At 36.1% G+C, this 23,790-nt stretch overlaps 1 protein-coding gene and 1 long non-coding RNA gene across 3 annotated transcripts in view; one reads left to right on the top strand and one right to left on the bottom strand.

Annotated features, from left to right (window-relative positions):
- Positions 1 to 385: 385 nt before the first annotated feature.
- Positions 386 to 22,244, bottom strand: slc1a2a (solute carrier family 1 member 2a). Of its 2 annotated transcripts, none has more exons than XM_015039041.1 (11): positions 22,025 to 22,244; positions 8,832 to 8,971; positions 6,854 to 7,006; positions 5,961 to 6,211; positions 5,748 to 5,856; positions 5,154 to 5,280; positions 4,827 to 5,060; positions 3,723 to 3,917; positions 3,243 to 3,377; positions 2,630 to 2,840; positions 386 to 1,673 (listed from the first exon to the last, which is right to left on the bottom strand). In XM_015039041.1, the coding sequence occupies exons 2-11, from the start codon at positions 8,959 to 8,961 to the stop codon at positions 1,602 to 1,604; spliced, it is 1,617 nt and encodes a 538-aa protein (XP_014894527.1). In that variant the 5' UTR covers positions 8,962 to 8,971; positions 22,025 to 22,244; the 3' UTR covers positions 386 to 1,601. The 2 variants fall into 2 exon arrangements, with proteins under 2 accessions (XP_014894527.1, XP_014894526.1); XM_015039040.1 differs by lacking the exon at positions 22,025 to 22,244 and adding an exon at positions 11,966 to 12,235.
- The window catches only part of LOC106951473 (uncharacterized), a 14,926-nt gene continuing 5,096 nt past the window's right edge, over positions 13,961 to 23,790 (top strand). Inside the window, exons 1-2 of the long non-coding RNA XR_001425820.1 lie at positions 13,961 to 14,316; positions 21,703 to 21,797. This is a non-coding gene — a long non-coding RNA (uncharacterized LOC106951473). The remainder of the gene's footprint in view (positions 14,317 to 21,702; positions 21,798 to 23,790) is intronic.

Consider the following 23,790-nt stretch of genomic DNA (forward strand, 5'->3'; position numbering starts at 1 on the left):
CGTCAAGTCTATACATTTGATTCGTATATCTCTAAAAGTGAATATATACACAAAGTGCAAGCAGGCACTTTAAACAAGGATGTATAAGCTGCTGCTTATAAAAAAAATAATCAATTTTTTTGCTGGGATCAATTAGAGTTTCTTATCCTGTGATACTCAAAAAACATGTGAAAACAACATTCAGTGACCTTGTTGTTACAGTGCTGGATTTATGTTAGTGCTGGAGGCAGAATTTAGTGTGCACTTGCTAAACAGATGTGACCATAGATAATTAAGTCTAGATCCAATTACAAGCTTGTTATTTATATGCAAATCTGATGTGAAAAATCTACAAAATCTAATACAATCTTGTGAGAAGGCCCAGCCATCCTCAAATGCTGTATAATCTCTGCAAATGTATCCAGTGAACTTAAGTCCACTAAAAAGCTTAGCAACGTCAGTCCAGAAATATTTTAGTCAAAGTGATCACACTCTGAATGTGACATCTTCAAGGCAAGGTTGTTATATAGCACAGAAAAAAGAACAGTTTGTAATGAAACACACAAAACTATGTCCTACTTAGATTTTCAGAGAAAATCCTTTTTTCTGTGTTTCCTCTTGTTGAACCACTAGCTTTCTTTCCCTTTTAATCTTTGTTCTTTTCAGCCCCAAAATGCACGGAAATAATCAAACATCCTTCCCAGGTCACAGGCAAACAGACACTCATTGGTTCATACGTAAGAACAGACACATAAAGTAGAAATAAATAAATAAATAAATAAATAAATGAATAAATAAACACAGTAACCGATTTCCTCTCTGCAACACATTGTGTTCTGTTTGTTGCCGCTTTTAGAAGCCACTCCCTGTCTTAAGTCTTAAGCTTCACTTCTTAGGCTTGACCACGTGTCTGAAGGTATAATCCCATAAATCAAACAGTCAGAGGTAATGCAATGCTTAACAGTCCAGTACTTTAAGTTAATGCCAGCAGAAGCAGGGCTTCACTTTGGTTATGTTCTTTTTAACCTTTGGATAAATCAAACAGCAATGAAAGTTACACATTTGTGAATGTCAAATATTTAATGACGAAGCTTGCATTTCACCAACAAATTTCTTACTCCATTCTGATTCTTTCTTACAATCTTGACTGCCAAGGCAATTTCTCCAATATGTTCATGTCTTTGTCCCTTAGGCCATGGAGCAAATGCTTAAACACAATAATAAAGAAATCAGTTGTCTTGACAAGAAAGGAAGAATGCAGCAACCCTGAGTAAGGTCCTGAGTGTCGTCAGCCAACTATTTGACTCATCCAAAGAATTGCTTGAAGCAGAAAAGTTCATTCCAGTTTATGTGCATGCATAAACTTCCAGATGTAAGATCAGATTTAAGATGCAAAAGCACAGCGTCCTCCAGAGGTTACCCAGGAAAGAAAGGGAACTCTTCGTTGACTTGACAGCAGTTAGTTCTTGCAGAAAAGTTTCCATTCTGTGTCATCTCAATGCACTCTCTGTGTCCTTGCACAAAATATATATGCTTTTTTTATTTGTTTGTTTATTTTCATTAAATTAGTGTCCTCAGAAAGTTACAGCTGGACAAATTCAGGCTAAAGTGCTGAATCTGCATTACTTGAAATTCCACGGATCCTCCTCAACAATAGAGAACTCTGGAGTGTTGCCATTTTTGCCGATTTTGACCTGCAAGCAATTATCAAGAACAGCTGACTATTTGGGCCAAGGCACCATCATTAACAAATACTCAGTGGTTGTGGGAAGAGAAGCCATTCCTTCATTACATTCAAAGCATTGTCCAGTTGACAGACTTTAGTTTACAAATCCCCCCAAAAGAGTCAAATATCCCATACCACGAACAAATGGAATGATACAGAGGTTCTGTTTACATGTTCCTCTAGCTGAGAACACCAAAACAGTTCTCCAAAGTTGGTCATGTATCTTATGGATTCTCTCCCCAACCGAATTACAATACTGATAGTAAAACACAGGCAGCGAAATGTCAACAAAATCTGCTGTTTGTACACAAACAGAACTACAAAAATAAGTCTGAGAGGCATTTATGAATGTAATGCATCGCTAGCGATGACATATGGTGAATCAGCAGTCTTTATGCACACCACTGGCTGCAAAAGAATTTTAAAAAATGTCTGTTGATTGACGATTGTAATTTGGTTAGGGTTACCATAAATACATGTCCAATTAGACAAAGCAAATAAAAAAATTACACCACAAAAAAACCCTAAAATAAAATAAAAGTAAAATGTAAGCATTCACAAGAAAACACAGTATTGTGAAAGTTTAAAAAAAATTTTTTTTTTTTTAGTATTTATATGACTTCTTGATTAATAAAACCCAACAGGAAAAAAGTACAGACTCTGCTTTTGCTGAACCTGGTATCACAAAAACTGCTTTTTCGTTCCATTTATGGGTGAACAAATAAATATGGACATATTTATTTTAGAGTTTCACCACTTATAAATATATTTTCATAAATGAAAATATCACAAGTGCTATGACCAAAGACACATGCAGGGATCAATAAAAAAAAAGAGAGAGAAACAAGTACACCAATAGGAGAAACACAAAGCTGAGGAGCTTCTCTACATACAAGTCTCTATGTCCGTTAATGTGAAATGTACCTTGCAGTCGTCTATCAGGATTGAGTTGTGGTGAGCATACATATTCTGGTTGGTGTTGTTTTCAAAAAATGACTGTGTCTTTGCCATCTCAAAGTCATCCATCCGGGTCTGCTGGGCATCATACATGTCTAGTTCGTCTTTGGAAAGGTAGTAAACGATTCCGGCACCGTAGGAGTCTCCAACCACATTAACAGAGGTGCGGAAACGATCGCTGCATGTTGATAAATGATAGAAAGAATAAATATATGAGCAAATTATCACAACAAACTACAAACATTGGTATTGTTCTATTAGATAAATATGGCTCAAACTCTCATATCACCTCCAAAATTGTATTACTTGGTTCTAAATATTAAACATTTATTGTGTGATCTTGAGTTGTTTTTTCTTTTTTCTCTTCATGTCTCTTTTTTGAAGTTTTGATTTCATAAACATTGATATTAAAAAAGAAAACAATCACAATGATTGCGATGTTCATCATAGTGATGCGATTTTCTAATGTTACCTAACTCATTACATTGCTTCTAAAATCATAAGTCTTAGAATCTAATGCTAGTATGGTCTTCAGCCCTTAAGTTTTCAATAATGGAAGCAGTGTTTGTGTACAACTCACAGCAGCCAATCAACAGCGACCAGGAGGCTTATGTCCTGAGTGGGGAGCCCCACTGCTGTGAGAATCAGAAGCATGGTCACAAGTCCTGCACTGGGAATACTGGCAGCTCCAACACTGGCCAAGGTGGCTGTCATGCTAGACAGGAGACAAATACATCTCTTAGCAGGTGTTTTCATTTGTCATTGCAAGTACTGAATGCAAATGCAGTAGAAATACCATAAATAACAGATTCACAATTAAAATCTGGACATTCGAGGGATAAATAGATAGATAAATGAATAAATAAATAAACCAGTCCTTGAAGAATAAAGGCTCAATTGATCAAATCAATTGTTTTAAATTATTTGAGCACATTTTAAGCCTATTAAAGTATAAATTAAAATATGATGAATGGTACTTATGATTTGACAATTTTAAAAACTCAAGGAAAATAGAGTAATACAGTCCAATTGTAACATTTATCTCTAGCCACATTCTCACCTCACAGTGACTATCTGGCCCCAGTCCAGCTCAATCCCATTCATTTGAGCGATAAAGATGGCCGCCACTGCCTCGTAGAGCGCCGTACCGTCCATGTTAATGGTGGCCCCCACGGGGAGGACAAAGCGTGTGACCCTCTTGTCGATACCCAGGTTTTCCTCTAAGCATCGGAATGTGACAGGCAAGGTACCAGCACTGGTGAATCAAAAGACAAAAATATTATCCATGACCACAGTGATATTTAGGTTTTATACTCCACTTTCATTTATAGCTAAATCTTAAAACAATGACAACTCTTCTAGACTGTCGGTAATTATTATTACTGTCAGGTCTAGACATAAATAAAGAACAGTGAACCATTACAAAAAATGTGAAATTATCTAGATGGCCACATAAAATTGTATAATTCAATTGACATGTCTGTTTTATTTTACAGTGACTTGATCTATGTTTCTGCTGTAAATAATTATTGATTCCTGACAGGTTGTTATGTACTGTATTTCTTAAAGAGTAATTGTGTTCTGCTAAAATCAGTTTCCAAAAGTAAGAGTTCGAAGAAAAAGCCTGAAATCAGAAACTAACACCAAAATGTGGTTTGTTGCCTCTCTAAACAGGTCATAATCTCTACAATTCCTCCTGATTCTGATAAAATCTCAGTCTAAACTGTTGTAATGCATAAAAATCACAGTTTAAAACCAGAGAAAAATACAATAGCTTGTTTAGAATTAACAGTTTTTTTGTACATTTGGCAGAGTGGGTGGTTAGAAACTTAAGCTCACATCAAGAGGGAATAAAATGGTTTACATTCCTAAACAATTAGAAGCAAAGTTGAATTTATGTAGGTACAAGTTTATGATACTGCTATGTAAAATAAGGCATGCTAAAAAGCCTAATTAGATGCAATTTTACAGAAACAATAGGTCAACATTTTTTAATTCTGCTGAAAAGATCCCTATTGATTTATTCTTAAATACATAGATTGCTGTCATAGATAACTGTATAATTGTTGTGCAATATTATAGCAAACTATCATATTCTATAGTTCAAACTATAGAACATAAAAAATAAATAAATAAATAAAAACAAATCAAAAGTCTATTTTACCTAGATGCCGTTCCGAGTGCTGTGACCCAGGCTTGAAATATTCCCATAAAGAAGGTGAAGGGATTCTGTTTTACTATCACAAAATATATTAGCGGAAGGAAAATGCCTCCATGGATGATTAGGCCCACTATCACAGTCACCATGTACATCCCAAGCTGCCTCGCAACCATCTCCAAGTCAGCAATGGAGATTATTTTTCCGCAGATAAGGCAGGCGATACCAACAGGAGAATACCTGAAAAGAGATATAATGTAACATTGTTAAGCAGTTTCCCTTCTTTCCAGAATGAATGCACAAAACGCAATAATAGAGAAAACCTGCACTCACCACATAATTGCGCTCACAAGCTTCATAACGATTTCATTCAGAACGTTGAAAAACTCCAACATCAGCTTGGCCTTCTCTCCCATTTTCCCCATTATAACTCCAAAAGCCACAAAGAATCCAATCAGCCCTGTATGCAGAATAATAGTGATGTTAATTTTGCTTGAATGAAAGATTGTTTTTAACACATTTTATCTCTTGCATTATTCATCATAATGAGTTTAACCGTCAGTCTGGGACAGGTTTGGATTTCAATCTACGTAGCTCTTGTTCATTATGTTTGATTCATACCTCCTAATTAGAGTCATATCTCTTTAAATTGAGGATGAACAGCTCATGTAGAAATGTAAAGAGATGATCTAAACAACTGGTGATGAAAAGACTAAAGGCTTTTCTCTGGTATGCACTTACAAACCTTATTTAGCCATAAGCTTACACACAGAAATAAATAACATTACAAATATTTGAATAAAAAAAAAACGTCTTTTTTCCTTTTCTTATATAACTAAAAATTTAAATGAAAAATGTTTTATTTTTCTTTAAGGGCACTGTCAGCCTATTTCAGACATAATGTGGGTTTTTTGAATTTGCACCTACCGAGGACATTCATCCCACTCTTGAACTGAAGTGACCTCTTAACTGTGAACTGTGGAGGTGCTCTCGTCCTGTTGGTTGGCACTGGTACTTTGGTGGTTACTGTCTGGATCTGGACAAGAAAGACATTTTAAAAACAGGCAAAAAAAGAAATAAGTGGGAGCAGCTGACACATCACGTTATATGGTGAGAGAAAATTCTTTGTGTGACTCCTACCTGCTGGAAACAGGCCTGGACCAGATTCTCTGGGAAAAGATTTCGAACGAGATCGAAGAAAGCATCAACGCTGGATACTTCATCGTTCTTTTTCCCCTGTCCTAGATTAGCTCTTAGTTTGGGATTCCCTGGATGGATGACCAACACCAAGATTACTCCAAGGATGGCTGCAATTACTGTTGTTGACATGTAGTACACCATCGCTCTGGTGCCTAAACGACCACTGGATTTGGCATCCAAACCCGCAAGTCCTATTGGAAAGAAAATAAAAGTTCAGAAAAAAAAAAAAAATCCAGGAAACTTTGTTTTCTTAATTTTTTTTTAACGTTTAAGAAATATTTGTTGAAAAGTTGATACTTGGAAAATGTTTCTCAGCTTTCCTGTTTTCCCAGGGTTACAATTTTTAAATCCAATCAAATCCAGGTTTATTTATAAAACACCATGCAAGACAATGGAAACAAAAATTACAATGTAAACTTTGTCTGCCATAATTCATAGTAGAAGAGACAGGATCAAGAACAATACCCCGAGCTATGTTTAATGTTGCAAATTAAATCATTTTACAGTTCAGGTTTTGTCTTGTGAATGTTTCAAAGAGAAAAGCAGCTTCAAACTGAGGAGAAACAATACTAGCTGTGAAACATACACATTGCTCATAAGTTTCCTAAGACTGTAAAAAAAAAAAAAAATATATATATATATCTTTGTAAGAACTTTTTAGTTTGCTAAACAAACACAAATTTTAAAAATTAAAAATGACACAGACTCTCTCTTTTTCCCTGTTGCAATCCAGCTCCCAGGTTACAGCAAGTACAGTGTGACCTCATTTCAGGACACTCGTTTGCAAATTCAGCAGAACATTTCATGCCGCACAGACAACGAATCTCACCCACCTGTGACCAAACTGGAAACAACAAGAGGCAAAATAAGCATTTTTAGCATCCTCATTAAGATCTCCCCAGGGAAGGCAATGATCATTATAACGTCAGGAGGGAGGGGTGATATGTGCCGTAGAAGCATTCCAGCAATGGAACCAAGAAACACACCTGTAAAAGAGAGAAAGAAACATATTAAAGATAAAGCCTGGTGACTTTATGGGCTTGAATAAAACATATAAACTCTTATGTAAACACAAGTTCAGAGGAAATATGTCAACACCCTTTCTGCAAACAGAACCTCATATTATTCACATTTAATATTTCTTTTAACAATCAGCATAATAGTTGCAGTTCCAAGATATTTGGCTTCCACAGACATTGTGATTGCCTTGCTTTTGTAATAAACAAAGAGCAATGATTTAGAAGATCTCGTAAGTCAATCAGTGACTAATCTAATTTATCTTCCCCTACCTACCCTGCACTTAAATCTACATAAATAAGAATTACTGCAAGTAATGTTATGAAAAGGGTGGCCATTAATCAGTGTATTTCAATGTAATAAGCTCCAGAAAATTCTGAAATGTGCTTTCTTTTACAAGATATTCCAACATGTAAAAGGTTGAACTCTCTTATATTTGCGCGCCAGTGTGTTCACACTGCGTGGGTGGATTTCTCTCTGATGTTCCGAGTTCCTCTCAGAGCCCAAAGACAGGCAGCAACAGCTGCTGCAATTGTTGAAACCAGGTGCAGCAGTTGCTCTCCACTGATTGCACATGTAGGTATGATGGGAAACACATGGCTATCACCTGATACTGCCAGTGGCTTTTGATGGTAGACGATAAGCACAATGTTAAATAGCTGCAATTCGATTTTGGTTCTGGAGGAGCGATTTACTCATAATTGATTTAAATTTTTCCCATCATTAAAGTTGACGGAGCTTTTCTCCTTTTTTCAGATGCTTCTTCAAAACAACACAAAAAATAAGTTTGAGGAGGATGAACTGAATCAAAATCTTTGCTAACAAGTTCGAATCAGATTAAGAAGGTACGTTCCCTAATAGACAAGCAGATCCCTTGGCACGGCGGAGTGGGAGGAGTTTTGCTTTTACATGGTGAGAAAAAAAAAGTCTGCTGGCTGGGCAAGATCAGAGGTGACCTCTGAGAGGGATTGTGTTTTATTATGACATATTCATGATAACCTAAACATGAAATAATAAAAGTTAAACTACTAGGAGTCTCTCATGCACAGCCTGCAGTCATCCTATCCCATTGATTCATTCACATTATTCATTATTTCAGATATTTTTTCGACGCTCTAAAAAAAACGTAGGTTTTTTTGAAGAATAGAACATCAGAGAAAAATCCACCCACACACTGTGAACACATCTGAGCTCAGACGTAATAGAGACTCCCACTTTAGATGGTTGAAGTGGGAGTCAACTTTTCTCTTCGGTGGGTTTAAACGGGGGCATCTGGCGCAAACCACGCCCAACCTGTGCACCAGTTTTCTTGCTGATGGACAAATGGTGCACACCCAGTTGACAGTTATTTCATAATCTGAATGTCCCAATTTAAGAAACACTAAGTCAAAATCCCATCTGGGCACCAAATCCATGCACTGCTGCAAACTGAAATAATGGCCTATGTGAACAGGACAGTTCAGTTATCTTTGAATATTTGTAGATCAAATAAACATGAACACCAATGCACTTTTGTTTGCTTCCATGTCATTTACAGGAATAAAATAAATAAAAGATGGCACAGACTGATCCTCTGCAGACTCTGAAGCCTGCAGGGAGCACTCAATCTTCACTGGAGCTTTTTAATCCATCCACTTGCTCCAGTCCCGTTTTTTGGTGACCCACTTCATGTCAAACTAGTCTATTGTTTGAAATATGCTTCCAGCCCCGGTGAGTCCCAGAACAGGATATATGAGGATTGAAGATAAATGGACTGTGTGTAGACTTATGGAAGTAGGGGGACAATGGACTTACCCAGGATTGTGAGAGTGAGAACCATGTTCTTCATTATCTTTTCACAGATATTGCTGCATGGATTCTCGGGAGTCTCCACGATTGGGTCTATGTGGCTCTCGCTCATCCTGACCTCGACTTGCTTCTGCATTTTGATGGCACTGAAAAATACATAGACAGAAGAGTTGGTGTTTAGGAGAGATAGTTTTAACTATTCTGTGGGTTTTGGTTCAGTTTCAGGAAGCATCTTCTTGGTTTAATCTTGTATTCATTGAGATTTGGCTCATCTTTTCTTATCCATGTGTGAGTTTAGATTCTCAGTTGTCCTTTAAAGTTAAAGTTGTCTTTAGAGTCCCTGATCTTGTCTCTAAATGCCTTGTTACCAACTGTGCTGTTTCTTGTTAACCAGTTCAAGCCACTATAGCCTACACTCTCTCCAGTATTTATGCTCTATGTTTTTCTTTGTTCTTTTCTTATGGTTGTTATTGACTTCATATTTGCCTTGTCTTAGTTTCTGCTGCTTTGTTCTGCTTAGTAGCTGTTCAGTCGTTTTGTTTGCCATTGGCACTACTTTTTTATTTTTCTCAGTAGACTCATAAAAAGCTTTTTGAGTTCTGCTTTCTGGTCCTCTTCTAAATAATCATAGCAACACTAACAACACTTGAGTAATGTCATTCACTTGTTATTATTTCTTTTCAGATTATAGAAGATAATGACAAAGGTTGTATGGTTGGATTTAAGTCCTTAACTAAAGCCAATGCCAATGAAAAATTGTTAGATTACATGTTCCTCTATTTTATAATTGAAGAAGTGTTGAAAAATATTAAACACAGCTGAATTAATTTCACTCCGTACCATTTGTTTCCTTAATGTGGGCAAACTAGTTAAAAGTTTCAGGAATGCTATCAAATATAGCAACTGTTATTCTCAAAAATAAAATAAAATAATTATAATTCCCTCTGTTTCTGTGTCATTTGCAATTATCGTTATTAATTTTCCCCTGTTGGAGGAAGGCCTTGTCCTGTGTTTCTGTGTTGAACAGTTTCTTTCCTGTTAGATGAAGTCACAAACAGAAGCTATTGCTGCCATTTACTCTACATATTCTCTTTTTCTTCTAGTCCTCACAGCCAGTCTCAGCTGACAACTCATCATACTGAGCCGGGTTTCTTCTTGTTATCTCTTTCCTCGCTTGCCACATGCTTAGTCAGGAGGTCAAATCTCTGCAAAGTCAACAATGCAGTTGTTGAGGTCTCGTTGGATATATTTTTACCATTTAGTATTCAATGGCTCCCTGAATTTGACTGTATAAGATTGAATGAAGGTGTATGCAATGACTGCATATGGACTTTGTTTGAATGTCCTGAATTTATATTAATTAAATGGGGACTGAATCTAACTCTTAATGACAGGGAATGAAGGTCACGATTTTGCCACGTGAAGTGCCTGGAAATTACGTTTCTTTTTAATTGGCACTGAATAAATAAACTTAATACAACTGAATTAAATCAGAAAAGAAGTTACTAATAATTTGTCTTTCAAAATAATTTGCTTGATGTTTCAATTTGAATAAACAGAATGCTTAGTTTCACAGATATCCTTGCCCATGGCTATGCTATCTTTGCCTTTGTTTAATCAGCTTTGCATGATGATTAATGCAAATTTGGAAAATTCTATGTACTGAAGATATACAATTAATCATGGAAGATGTATAAAGATGTGAATAAATAACTGGCTCCAGGATATTTTGTGTTACCAGGCTTTTGCAGGTCTTAGAACACTAAAGTATGCTACAGTCTATTCAGAATGCTAAAAATTAAAATCTGGATGCTAATTGCACTTTCGCAAGCTCATCCATCCTAACGTGTACTTCTCTAACTCTCTGACCCTCATTTTGTCCTTAAAGCAACACATAGTTAAGGTTTGTTGTGGTCTAAACTAAAGCCTCTTTGACTAAAGATCAACTCCCCTGAGGAGCCTTTAAATCTCCTAGAGAACACAGACGTACACAGTTATGCAACAGTGAATCCCTGTTGTCACTTGAACCACCTTGACCTCAATGACACCAGCAACATCAACTTCAGCAGCAAAAACTACAATAAAACCACTGTTGTTGTGGGTCACTAAAAACACTCTCCTGCAAACAACTTAATCAAAAGTTGTTGTTTTTTTTTTTTTTTTTGCATTGCACATTTCAGCACCAAAGCAGTTTAAAGTGCTTTGCGTCATAAAAATTCAAAAATATGAAGTCATAGAAGTTACCACAGCCAATAATTGAGAGAACCAGTAAACATCATATTTTGTAAAGTGCCATCATTACACATCGAAATGTTGGTCAGTGCTTCATTTATGTTGGTTCAGAAACAGCTCTAAACAGGTGGAGTTTTAATTTAGATTTCAAAGAATTCAATGTTTCAGCTGTTTAACAGTTTTCTGGAAGTTTGTTCCAGAAAACTGCAAAATGATTATAATTTGGAATAACTTCTTAACAAAGAAATTTAAAGGGAGCGCATAAGAGAAGGACATGACAACTGCCAAGTCAATCAAGGCTGTCTGATACAGTGTGCTCTGGCAGTAATGAGACTTAAGCGATTTAGTAAGGATAAAATTAGCTCTTCCAGGTCACAAGTGATTGACTTATGTAACAGAAAATGGGCTTCCTATGAAAAGTCAAGGTGGTAACATCATCTGCAGAACATTGCTAATTAGACTTCATGAAGCTGCATAACAGACTTCAAGCACTGCATTCGTAGAAAATAACTTTTCTTCATATTAAGAAGTTAACATGTTAATTGTTGATCAGTAGGCTATGTAGTATCTGTTTTCTAAATGGTTGTAGCATATCAACATTTGGGTTACTGTGAAACACAAGCAAAGCATTAGCATGGAGGGCAGATTTGGTAGAGGTATAGAGTAAAGACGAAATAATATATGCACTTTGCCCAGGACACAATTATTGAATAACATGTTATTTACTAATGCATCGCAAAAGACAATATATCTGCATGAAAAACATTGACGTATACCATCATTGCATGAGCACACATTGTTCTAATAGGGAATCAAAGTTGCATCACAGATAATGATCCTTCATCTCAACCTTTAGTCGTCATTTGCAAAGTAAAGGCGGCAGTTGCTTTTTTAATAATAAAACTTACCAGATGTATGTTATTCAGGACAATGTCTGGACTTGTTGGGAGATATCACACGACCAATGCAATTTTTGGAATCCTTTGCAAAGTCATGGCTCAGTCATCAGCAAAACGTCAAAAAGATTTTAGTCCCCTCAGTTGCAACAACAATCTGCTGGTCACTTCTTGTCGTAAATCCACAATCAAAGTCAAAGATGCCTTTCAGCTGCAACGGTTTGTGCAGAGGTAAAGTGGTTAAGTGGAGGTGTGACTGAAAGCTCCCAGACAGGAAGGGTGGAGTCATCCTGCCAAGATTAGCGAAGAACTGAAAAGCCTTGGTAGCATTTTTTTTTCTTGTTGTTATTTTGAATGTTTGATTTCTTGTGTTTTCCAGAGTTCCTGATTAAAAATCAATAATGCACAGATTACTTTTGACACCAATTTGTGCATGTCCAAAAGCTGAACATGCATCTCAGAAGTGATGACAAAAAGCTGCATAAGCTTTGGATCGTACAGGTCAAAACTTGAAAAATTGGGGTTTTGCTTGAACATTTCATTGGTAAGAGAAGCACAATGTTCATGTGCATTTCATATAATGGTGGCTTGTTAAGAGAAGGCATTCTGCACCTAATCTTTGATGAGCAATGTCCAAAACCTAAACGTAAATAAAATTCAGCTTCAGGTAAAACATCAACCAACAAGAAACTTAGGACATCTAATCATTTTTTAAAGTCCAACTGAACACATTTTAAAACATAATTCAGTTGTTGAAAATCAATTGTCTTTCCTGTCATGTCAACAATAGCTACTTTTGAGCAAAATAAACATACATAATTGAATTGGGATAATCTTTTTTTCTGATTTCCATGGAGAGTGAGAGAGCTCTGTAAGATCTGACACTCAATGTTACCAAATTGTGGGATAATTTACCAAATTTAAAACTGAGTAGAATAAACTGTTTGTAGTACTCAAACATTAAAGCCTGGAAGGCTTCCTGTACAGCTCTCAGCTCAGAATCGCTTTAATGGACCCAGCTCATTAATATACTCCCTTTGTAGATGGCAGCAACAAAGAGTGACTCAGTGCAACCATTTATTTATGTCAAACATTGCAGAGTCACATCTCCTCAAACCAGCTTTGACATTTAGTCTCAGTGGCTCTGGGTAAATAGCTTTTTTTTTTTCTATCAATAGTTCAACCTTACGCCACTGGCTTTTAAAGCATTTATTTTTAATTTGTTTGTAATTTGTGGGAAAAGTGCTATACATTATTTGGAACATTAACTGTGTTCCAAATCATGTATGTCAACCTGAATTATCCTGAAATTTGTGGGGGTCAAAATTATTAACTTTTAAAATCCTTGGCTGCTCTGAAATGTTAGAAGAGATTTATTGTAGAGCAGTCCTCAGCGCATGCACAGGTAGGGAAAAGCCAATACCGGAGCACATGGCAAAGCATTTGTCCGTGCAGCTCCACCTTTTTCTTCCCACTGCAACAAGCCGTCCTCATGCTGCAACACCTGACAACACAAGGCCATGCTTAGACAGCAGGTGTCTATAATTAACTAATCTGTCCTGAGCCATCCTAATTCCAGCGCACATTTACACCAATATGTTTCAGAAACAGGGAACATGTCTACAGCTGTGAAATCCTTGAAGTTGACAAAACTTTGAAAATGTGTATGATTGAGGAAGGAAATGTAAATCTGTGCATTAGGCCTCATGGTTATTTTGTCCAGTTTGTAAAAGCACAGCAAATATTATTTGTCACTTGTCAGTAATAGTTTAGTTCTTAAAATTTCTAAGGTATTACGTGTGACTTTGCACAAAAATGTCCGTTTGATGCAATAAATATAATAAAATGTTATACAAATCCATGCAGACAGTGGGAAACTTAAATGCATCCTAACTGCTTTCCAAGGGGTTAAAATGGTAGACAGTAGTCAAGTAATCAAATCTATTTGTTTGATGCATCATCATCAAGAAGGAGCAACAGAAAAAAAGTCTTGTTTGTGTTAAGCCTTCAGGAAGTGACATGTGCCTGCACACGGTCAAGGATATGAGAAAGTTGCTGTAATCTAATCTACAGTGTAAAATGCCAGACTTTTGGATTAAGAGGCTTCATGGTAGAGCAGCTGTTAGCACTGATGTCTTGCAGCAGGAAGGCATTGGGTTTGAATCCTGGCCTCAGGCCATGATGTTTGCATATATTCCCTGTGCATGGGTGGATTCTGCCTTACCTTAACATCACCAGAAAGTCTTAACACAGCTGTCCCAAGCCCAGTTATGATGACATTCCTTCAGCTTCCGGACAAAACCTCACTTTGCAAAAGGATTTGGGATTTTCTATATATCACACAGCAGGCAATACATTAAGAGGTAAGAAGCAGCACTTTATCAAAATAAGCACAGGGAGTTCCCAGGGATTTGTCTCAAGTCTTTGCTCTTCATTCTGCTGACTCTCCACTTTGGCTGATACTTCAACAATGAAAATGAAGAGCAGAGGTGGAACAGCGAGTGAGCTGGTGTGGGAATAATGTTTTGTCACTTAATCTAAACACTAAACCTTGAAAAGAAAAATCCTATTCGCGACTACAGCAGAAAGGATGATCAGCACAAAATTCTGGTCTGATTCACTCAGGACTCACTCAGGATCTCATATAGACTTTCAGGGTCGTAAACTATTTCAGCTCAGCAAATAACAGGCTTCTCATGAGACTGCAGTGAGGGAAAATTCCTAAATCCTTACCACCTCTCTAACCTTTTACAGAGCACTCTATTTAGAGGATTCTGATAAGTTACAATTCACATTAGAATTTAACTGGAACTCCCACCGAGGAAAAGACTGTCATATTTGGTAAGAATAGCTGCGGGATTTATCAGGGTCACCTCCTTGGAAACCAATTCTAACGACCATTATAAGATGAAAGCTCTCCGAATTGTGAGACATTTCTTTTACAGTCGAGGTGTTTAAGGTGTTTAATCTGAAAGAAGACACTCTATACCCAATCAAAAAGTAAGAAAATGACACTGCTTCATGTCTTAGGAAATAACGCTGCTTAATTTATCCATCCATCCATCCATTAGAAATAGAAACTTCAATGGAAAAACAATAGCCTGGATTTATATTTTGTACAATGCAAAACAATATTGTACATGTACAGTTACCTTGACATTTATTGGCAATGCTATTAAAGATGTGCATGGAAAACAGAAAATGTTTTTTCTATTTTCTGTTCACAAATTTAGCACATTTTGTTGCCTAACACTGTTGTTTCAGTAATTTTGATTACCTCTGCAATTAATCTTTGTCATTTTGTCTTTGACAAAAAAAAAAAAAAAAAAACAGCACATCAGCAATAAAGCTATGACTAAGTTTAAAGATTATGGTTTATTTAGAAAAAAAATTTTGCAAGATGTGAAATTCAATCATCATCTAAGTAATGGAAAATAGGATGGCACAATTGCAAACCTACCAAGATATGAAACTCAATCTAAACTTGCAGCTGGAGAAGTAGAGCATTAATCATGTAAAGAGCTTCAGAGATCCATGGCAACTTTTGAGGACCTGCAGGGATCAAAATAAGTCAGGGCAATATGTCTACAGGCCAATTACTGGTCACAAATTCAACTAGCCTTTATGGAAAAATACAAAACAGAAAGTTATTGTTGACTGAATGTTATAAAAAGTTCTGTTTGCAGTTTGCCACAAGCTGTGCAGAGGACACAACAAACATGTTAAAGAAGGTGCTCTGATAACACCAATGTTAAACTGGTTCACTTGGAAGAGACAAAGTGGCACAAAAAATACCAACATTAAACATCAACCAAATTGGCCACTGTGAAATAAAGCTGTGGCAGTGTTATGCTGTGGGGACACTTTTCACCACAGCAGCAAAGCAGGTCAGTAATAAAAGGAAACCGTGTTTGAATAAAAGTAAAAGTAAGTTAAGTGAAAAAAAATGCATCTGATTAGCATGAAAGCCAGTTATGAAACAAGCAACAAACATTACAAACATAGTCTTGACTTAAAGGAACTCAGTGTTGTGGCTGTTTTGCAGGTTTCCATCAGTTTGTTCCAGATTTTTAGTGAATTAAAAACTCAATGCTGCTTCCTCTCATTTGGTTCTCTTCCACAGTTTGTATGTATTTGTAAATCATTGAACACTTTACAAAGGGCATCCCTGTTCTGTAGTGAACATGGAAATCACACTGAAAGGCATCCAAGCTGTCAGTTTTTGTTAAGAAAGTATTTAAAGGTTGAAGCAGCTTTTACAATCATTTACAGTGATGCCCTCCTTTGCGTTGGTCTATTCCCTTATTTTGAAATATGTTGATGTTTTTCATTTTAAAATGGGAAATAGCAAAAAAGTGTAAAATGTTAAACAATGTTAGAATGAATGTTTGAAAAAAGTACCTGAATACCATAACTCAAGTCTAGCTCCCAGTCAGCACTCATTATGAACAGTAAAATGGATGGATGGATGGATGGATGGATGGAATAATATATCAAGATAGTAAAAATAACAAATTATGTTAATTTTTTGTTCTACAAATTGTTTTCATGTGAGCATCTTTGCCACAGTTTTCTAAATTCCAAATAGATTTAGTCTTCTGCTCTCTTCATCTGATTGTTTGTTTTTACGAAGCTTCAACAGAAATCAAAGCTAGATTAATTAAAAACATTGAATCTGTATGAATGAAAAAATAAGTCTGAGATGTAGGAAGTAAATCGAAGAAACACACTACAGAGGAACATTGGTGTATTTTTGATGGAAATCATCCTGACAGCTGTTTTATGTAAATTTCTGACCTCAATACAATGCATGGTCTATTTATTCTACAAATCAAAGGAATATTAATTCAAAGAGCTTTGTGTCTTTTATACGCTCAGCAGAATTAATGAAGCAATTAGTGTTTTGTCATTTGTCTTCTGGCTTTCCATCTCAGTTGTCTTTTTTTATCCAGTCATTTTTTAAAATATCCCCAAAGCAACTGATGTAGAATCTAAATTAGGCATAAAACCAAAATTAGAATGGGTTTTGAAAAATGGGTCCAACATTTTTTACACTATACTAATATTTAATTGGTAGAGACAAATGAGGCAAAAAAAACTTCATAAAGTGATAATTGAGTTTACTGCAAATCAGCAAATGGACCATAAGCACTGATTTTCTGCAAAGACTTTTAGGGCCACTGCTCAAATGATACATTGTTTTAAATATCCTGAGGATTCAGCTAAACGTTTAACAATTTTAGAGAAATTTGTCCTTCTTCAGATCATTTAACAAAAATCTTAATATATTTAAGGGCTGTTTGATATAGTATTTATAAACCGCTCATGCAACACTGCCCATAGTCTGTTAATGTCATGCATTCAAAACAATCAACCATGTTTTGCATGAGCTTGGAGTGAAATCATGGTACACCACTGATGATTATGCATCAGTGCTGATTTTAACGACATCTGCCTCAGAAGAGCAGGATTTCAACGCCAGAGCTCATCTCCAGTTCCTGATTAAGGGAGTTAATTGCTCTTACTTATGCAGAAGATGTACAATTTAAAAAAAAAAAATAAAAAATATGGACAAGAAGCTCTTAACTTGCTCTGCCATCATGCCTCCACTTGAGAATGAAGCAGAAGCAGAAAATGGCATTTTCTACTCTGACTCATTTCAGTGCTCTTGTTCCTTATGAAACAGAACGTCACTAAACAAAGCTAAATTATGGGGATGTTTTCAAATCATGCTTTATCAAAATTTAGACAAAAAAATGGACACTTATGCATGTCTGCACTTCAAAAAACTTGTTTTTAAATTTGTATATGTACAGAGACACTCTGGAATTCAACATTAAAATTAGGAGCGACAGCAACTCAAAATCATTAGTTATTCATGACAGTGAGAAAAAAAAAAATCTTAGCTTTTTTGTTGATGCTTTTTCATTTAATTTAAGCAATTATGCATTACAAATTAGAAAGCCAAGGACAATAACAGAAACAGTGGTGTGTTTTAAATGATCTTATAATAAGATTATTATAAAAATATGTTTGCCTTTTGACAATATTGTTGAAGTAACTTCTGGCAGCTTTCAGAACCAAAATTCTTTCACAAATTACAGAAACCAAGCCCAGTCAGAATTGGATGCATTTTGACACCTGGTGATCAGTAGAGATGTGGGTTCAATTTCATCTTCCTTCTCTTATATGTCAATATGCCTTTTGGCAAGGCATTACTATTATTTAACCTCAAGTGAAATGAGATTTTCTATTTCTGAGTTGTTTGAGCAGAGAAGTGCTATATAAAGTAAGTACATTAAATTCGATTGATGGCATCAGGTACTGTGACAAACTTTGAATTTTAATTTCATTGAGTTATTTCACAAAATTATTTACAAAATGTGTCATTTATCTTTACTAGGCTATTTTTTTCTTTATCCATTGCCTAAAACTCTGAATAAGATACGTTTACAGCATATTCAAAAAGCAAATAGACATAGATCTGAGGTGCGACACTGTTGAAAAAAAAATAGTTTCAAAAATTGCTATTTGCTGTACCATGTGATTATACAGATTAGAATAACATTTTATGTGTAATTAATTGACTTTGATAGATATTTGGAAGATTTCAGAAAAACTTAGTGTATCTGACATTGCATTAACCTGACAGTGCCAGACAATTATCCCTCTTGTTTCAGAGCCAATTTAGACTGAATGTGTAATTAGTAAACTAGACTGCAGTGACATTCAAACTTGTCCATATGATCAATGAGAATGACCTGTCAAATATTGTGCTTTTAGCAGATGATTAGCCAATATCAAAAAGAATACAGCATTAAATGTAAAATTTTCTTCTTTTGTTTCCACATCTTTACTTTGACCATGTAAATATGCCTACTCTAGACCAGAGGGAGAAACTGTTTTATAACAAATAAATACAAAATTTTCTAATTGCAGCATCAACGGTGGATGGGATTTCTCAGCGTGTCGTCAAAAACAGGAAGAAAACATTTCTATTATGATTTGTTTAGGACCAAATGATTGCTTGGAGGATGCAAATCAATAATACATAATATGTTTTTAATTTAGACATTCTCAAGCGTCAAATAATGAAAAACAAAAGTGAAATGTATCTTATGAACCCCCACATCAAAACCCAACATGACTGTCTATCATGTAAAACCACAGCAAAAAGACTTGCAAAAGTGTCAAACTACATTGCACTTGAATAAAAATAAAATTCAGAAAAAGGCATTTCAATTAGCTTCTTTAGCTGTAGTAAATCTGGCTAGCAGGCATATCTATTAGCAGTTTTCAAACTTGGAGCATAACGAGCATAAGTAGACACTAACACTTGTTTCTGGTTTTCTGCTATTCACTTGTGCTGCCTGAAAATGAATCTTTTTTCTCCACTGCTCTTCTCATTTGAACAGTTTCAGCTTAACGATCATCTTTCTAGCTGTTAGTGTTTATTAGCTCTACATCACAGTTAATTAGTTTGTGTTACCTTGCCAATACTTGACAGCAAAATCTCTTCTGAGTACTACTAAAGGCTCAAGTACCATCAGTGGTATTTATCTCACAGTTGGAAAACCATGGCTATGGACCACAAAGGTAACAAAACTGTATAGAACTGTGAAGACTCCTTATGCACACAGGCCTGCAGCATCTCCTTGGTGTGGCTCAGGCCTCTGTGTGTAGGCCTGAAGTAGCAAACCCAGTTCACTGCATTTGCTACATCAGCACCACAAGCTAATGAAATTAGCACAATAGTGATACTGAATTTCTTTGGACCATGAATTATATAACTTTAATCAAATGAGGTTAATGTAAGCATTGGCCAACAACTGACCTTTATGGAAAACAAATGGTTCACGCAATGGTTGCACAATGACAGTCGTTCACAAGCACATAGACCAATTACCTGAAGATGAAGGAGTCTGTGTACTCCATATAGAAAGTAACAATAATCACTTATAATAATGTTATTAGACCAACCACACAGTTTACCTTTTTGCTGCCTGAGACAGCAGACAGATATATTTGTACCATAGTGTGGCTGAAAAGGAGATTCTCGTCTGATGTGACTACACCTTCTTAATGGATGTGACTCAGAGGTTTATGAATAAAAAAGGGGATTTACTTGGGAACTTACTTGCACACATTTTATCATTTTTCATTCTGTCTTGACCACATTTTTTTAACATTAGCTAGTGAGCCAGCAATATATTTTTTAGCATGATAATTTATGTTTTTTTGGAAAGATTTCTGTTTGTGCTTTTTGAGGTTGTTTTATTTTTTTTATTTTATTTATTTATTTTTTTTTTATCCAGAGCTGGGCAGCAATCAAAGTGTATGTTATCCCATCAGAAGCAAACAAATAAATTATTGAATTAAGTAGCTGAAGTTAAATAAGGAACGTTTCACAGCAGTGTATTAAAAGGCTTTTTTCTTGTCCATAACTCCACTGCCATATTTCCAATGTATTTTCAAAATGCGCAATACCCAGCAATATTACCTTTTGTCTTAAAATGCAGTTTAATGTACTAAATTAACTGCTTCTAGTTAGCTTCCCTGTACTTCCCTGTAAAAAAATATTAAAATAGCACGGTCTCTGCCTGCTTTCTGTCCTCTAAACCCCAGTTGATTATGGCAGATAGTCTTTTACACTCAGCCTGGTTCTGTTGTAGGATTTTTCTTATTAAGATCTCTTCATGGTCACGACATGTTTCCTCAGAATGTGGAATTAATACCAAGGCAATGACATGCAATCTGCTGCGAGACACAAAACTTTTCATTAATTAACATAATTAACTAAATTTGATTGCAGTGTATTAAAAAAATTGTATTTTAATTGGTCTGTGTGTAACTGTATTTCAATCTGCCAAAATTATAAAATTGCACTGGATTGATTCCATTATGCATTTCTGGATAATTGGATTTGAATTGGACCTGTTTTTTCTTCTGACATGCCTTGAGGTGACATTTGTTGTGAACTGGTGCTGTGTTAATAAACTAAATTGAACTGACTAATTACATAAAGATCACTATGTGGTCTAACTCCCTTTCCTAATTGGAATAAAATGTAATTTTGTGATTGAATCTGCCCTTATTTTTATTTATTTATTTAATTTTTTCCAATAGGTTTTTAATTTATAAATCTTACATTTTTAGGAATTGTTGTGTTTAGCAGATGTGTTTTAATCATGAAAGGGTAAAATAATATAAGTTGCATCTCAATAAAATTTTTTAGAGGATATTTCTATAGAGACAGATTTTTTTTAAAAATCAGGCTTTAGGGAGTATCCTTTTTAAAAATGTGCATGAAAGGCCCATTTTTTTTATTTGTAAGAGGCATCTCAGAGCCCTCTGCTGGCCAGCTGCCCATGATACTTATGTTCTCTGACATTAGGCACAGCAAAATAAACTGTCTGATGTAAAATCCATCAAGTTAATTTCCTTGGAATTTACAGTCTAAGCCTTTAGGCAGTTCTTTTGAACTTCATCTTCATGCAGCCTGTTCTTGAGTTGTGGTGGGAGTCGATCGCACACAGCATCATATCTTTACTGATACACATGTGGCCCAAGGCAAGCTGTTTTGCATCGCTTTAAGAGCCTGTCACTTCAAAACAATGCATTAGCTGACATTAGTTCCTGTCTTGAGATGTAATGTCATTAATCTTTTAATTTGACAGTTTATGTATTTCAGCTCATTTTGAGACTTTGCGGACTGATGATTTTTATTTCTTTTTTCTTTTTTTTTTTAGTAGAAGTGCTGCCAGTATGCTGATGTGACCTAGATCAAGCCATCATCCCAAGACGAGGAGTGGGAATTCAACCAAGCACCAATCATCAGTTTCAGGTATGCTCAGAATGGGGTCACATCACTGACAGAACTGTTTGTAACAATTTCTCAGTCAGAACTGTATTTTGGAATATTTTGGAGTCATGAATTGTATGAGGAATGTCATTCCTGTAAAATATGTTTTTTTTTTCCTCTAAAAAAATTAACTGTAGCCACTATGACTACATCACTACAAATATTCTCTCTGTTTCTAATTTCCTATAACATCCAGTGAAAGTGCTCACCTGAGGAAGTCTTCTCTTCTTCACTTTATGGGCTTTCCTGGTTTCCTGATGAATTCCCTGCTGTGCCTTACAACTTAAGCAGCAATGAGATTTGTGGGGGTTTTGAAGATAAATTAAGTGTAACGACAGGTTTCTCCTACTCTAAGTTAAAGAAGTTGAAGCAAACTAAACAAACACCCCAGATATGCACAACGTACACACGGAGGAGAGAGGATTTGAGATGAGAGCTCTGTGTGCCTCCTCCCAGGTGTGGGTGGGATGTTCTCCTAGTTAAGGAACTTCAAACCATTTTGCATCATGGAATCCTATTAAATCAAGGACTTCTGCAAAACACAAACTCTGAAGACCATTTGATTGACTCAATTTGAAAACCTTTTATCCTTTTTACAACTATTTCTCGATGCAAGTCAACAACTTTTACGCAATTGCTCAAGGTAGCTATTAAATTTTTATGAGTAGTGCTGAATATTTTCCAGAACATTTATATAACCGTGTAATAAACATTCAGATCTTTAATTCCCGGTCATTATATGTCTCTACTGTTGCAACTTGTCTTGAAAGAGGAGGAATCTGTGCACTCACTGTTTAATTGGCTGGCTGGCTTTACAGGTGTCCTGCATAAAGCCTCGTTGATCACAGCAGGTGTCTGCGTCGCAGGAGTAGGAGCTAACTTTAGCAAATCCTCTCAGTGTGTTTCTCAATGACAGCACATGTTGGACAGTCTGCAGAGAAACTCACAGATGCAGAGTGTCCCATGTGCACATAGCACAGACCCACACGCTATCTACTGTGGCAGGTGAATTTTCACCTGGCACGCTGTGTGCTGCCGAGCACGTGTACATGTGCAGAGCTTAAACCTGGAGGCAAATGGGGGGATTTTCCTTTTTCAGTGTATTCTCGTTGATGAGCTACTCGAATGCAACAAACTGCTGAATGAATGTGATATTCAAAGTGAATTATGTAGATTCAAAAGCCAGATAAGAGAGCAAATTTGAGAAAAATGGCAGTTGACTTTGCAGACCAAGTTTTTATGCTTCTTGAAAAATGTTTATCTCTAGACACTCAGAGGTAAGAGGCCCGGGGCTGGCGAAGATGCAGTGACTTGTTAAGAAGGACTTTAGCACTTAGAGATCTTCTCTATAACAGCCAGACAAGCACTTGGTTCCTCTTTAGCAAAAGATAAATTGGGGTAGCAGCTGACTGCAGATAACTTTTGGTTTTATGACACAGCAGAGTCAGAAAAACATACACCCCCTGGATATTATAGGAAAAATAAATTCTTCATAGAGTTGTTCCCTCCAAAGGTGAAAAGGCCATCAGTTAATATATATCTTAGGTGCTGTCAGGTAAAGAGCATGAAGACAACTTTGTTGAAAATACACGTGACACACAAAGATGCCTAAAAATCAGCAGCTGTTGTGTAAAGTATTGACTTTAGCAGCTGTGATAGACTTGCGACCTGTCCAAGGTGTACTCCAGCCTCTCGCCCAATGACTGCTGGAGATAACCCCTCCTGACCCCCTCCCCCTCCTGCAGCCCTGAAAGCATAAGCGGGTTTAGATAACGGATGAATGACTGGATGACCTTAGCTGGTTTCAGCACGCTAATTTGCCAAAGCATCATTGCACCTTGGATTCTTTGTGACAGACTGACACCAAGTAATACATAATTGTGAAAGATAAGAGAGAGTAATCTATGGTTTAATTTTTATAACTAAATGTCTGATGATTGTGGTTTGCATATGAATGCAGCTACTGATTTAATTC

The sequence above is a fragment of the Poecilia latipinna genome, unplaced genomic scaffold (assembly GCF_001443285.1).
Source record: "Poecilia latipinna isolate Pla-1442-1.1 unplaced genomic scaffold, P_latipinna-1.0 Scaffold461, whole genome shotgun sequence".
NCBI lineage: Eukaryota > Metazoa > Chordata > Actinopteri > Cyprinodontiformes > Poeciliidae > Poecilia > Poecilia latipinna.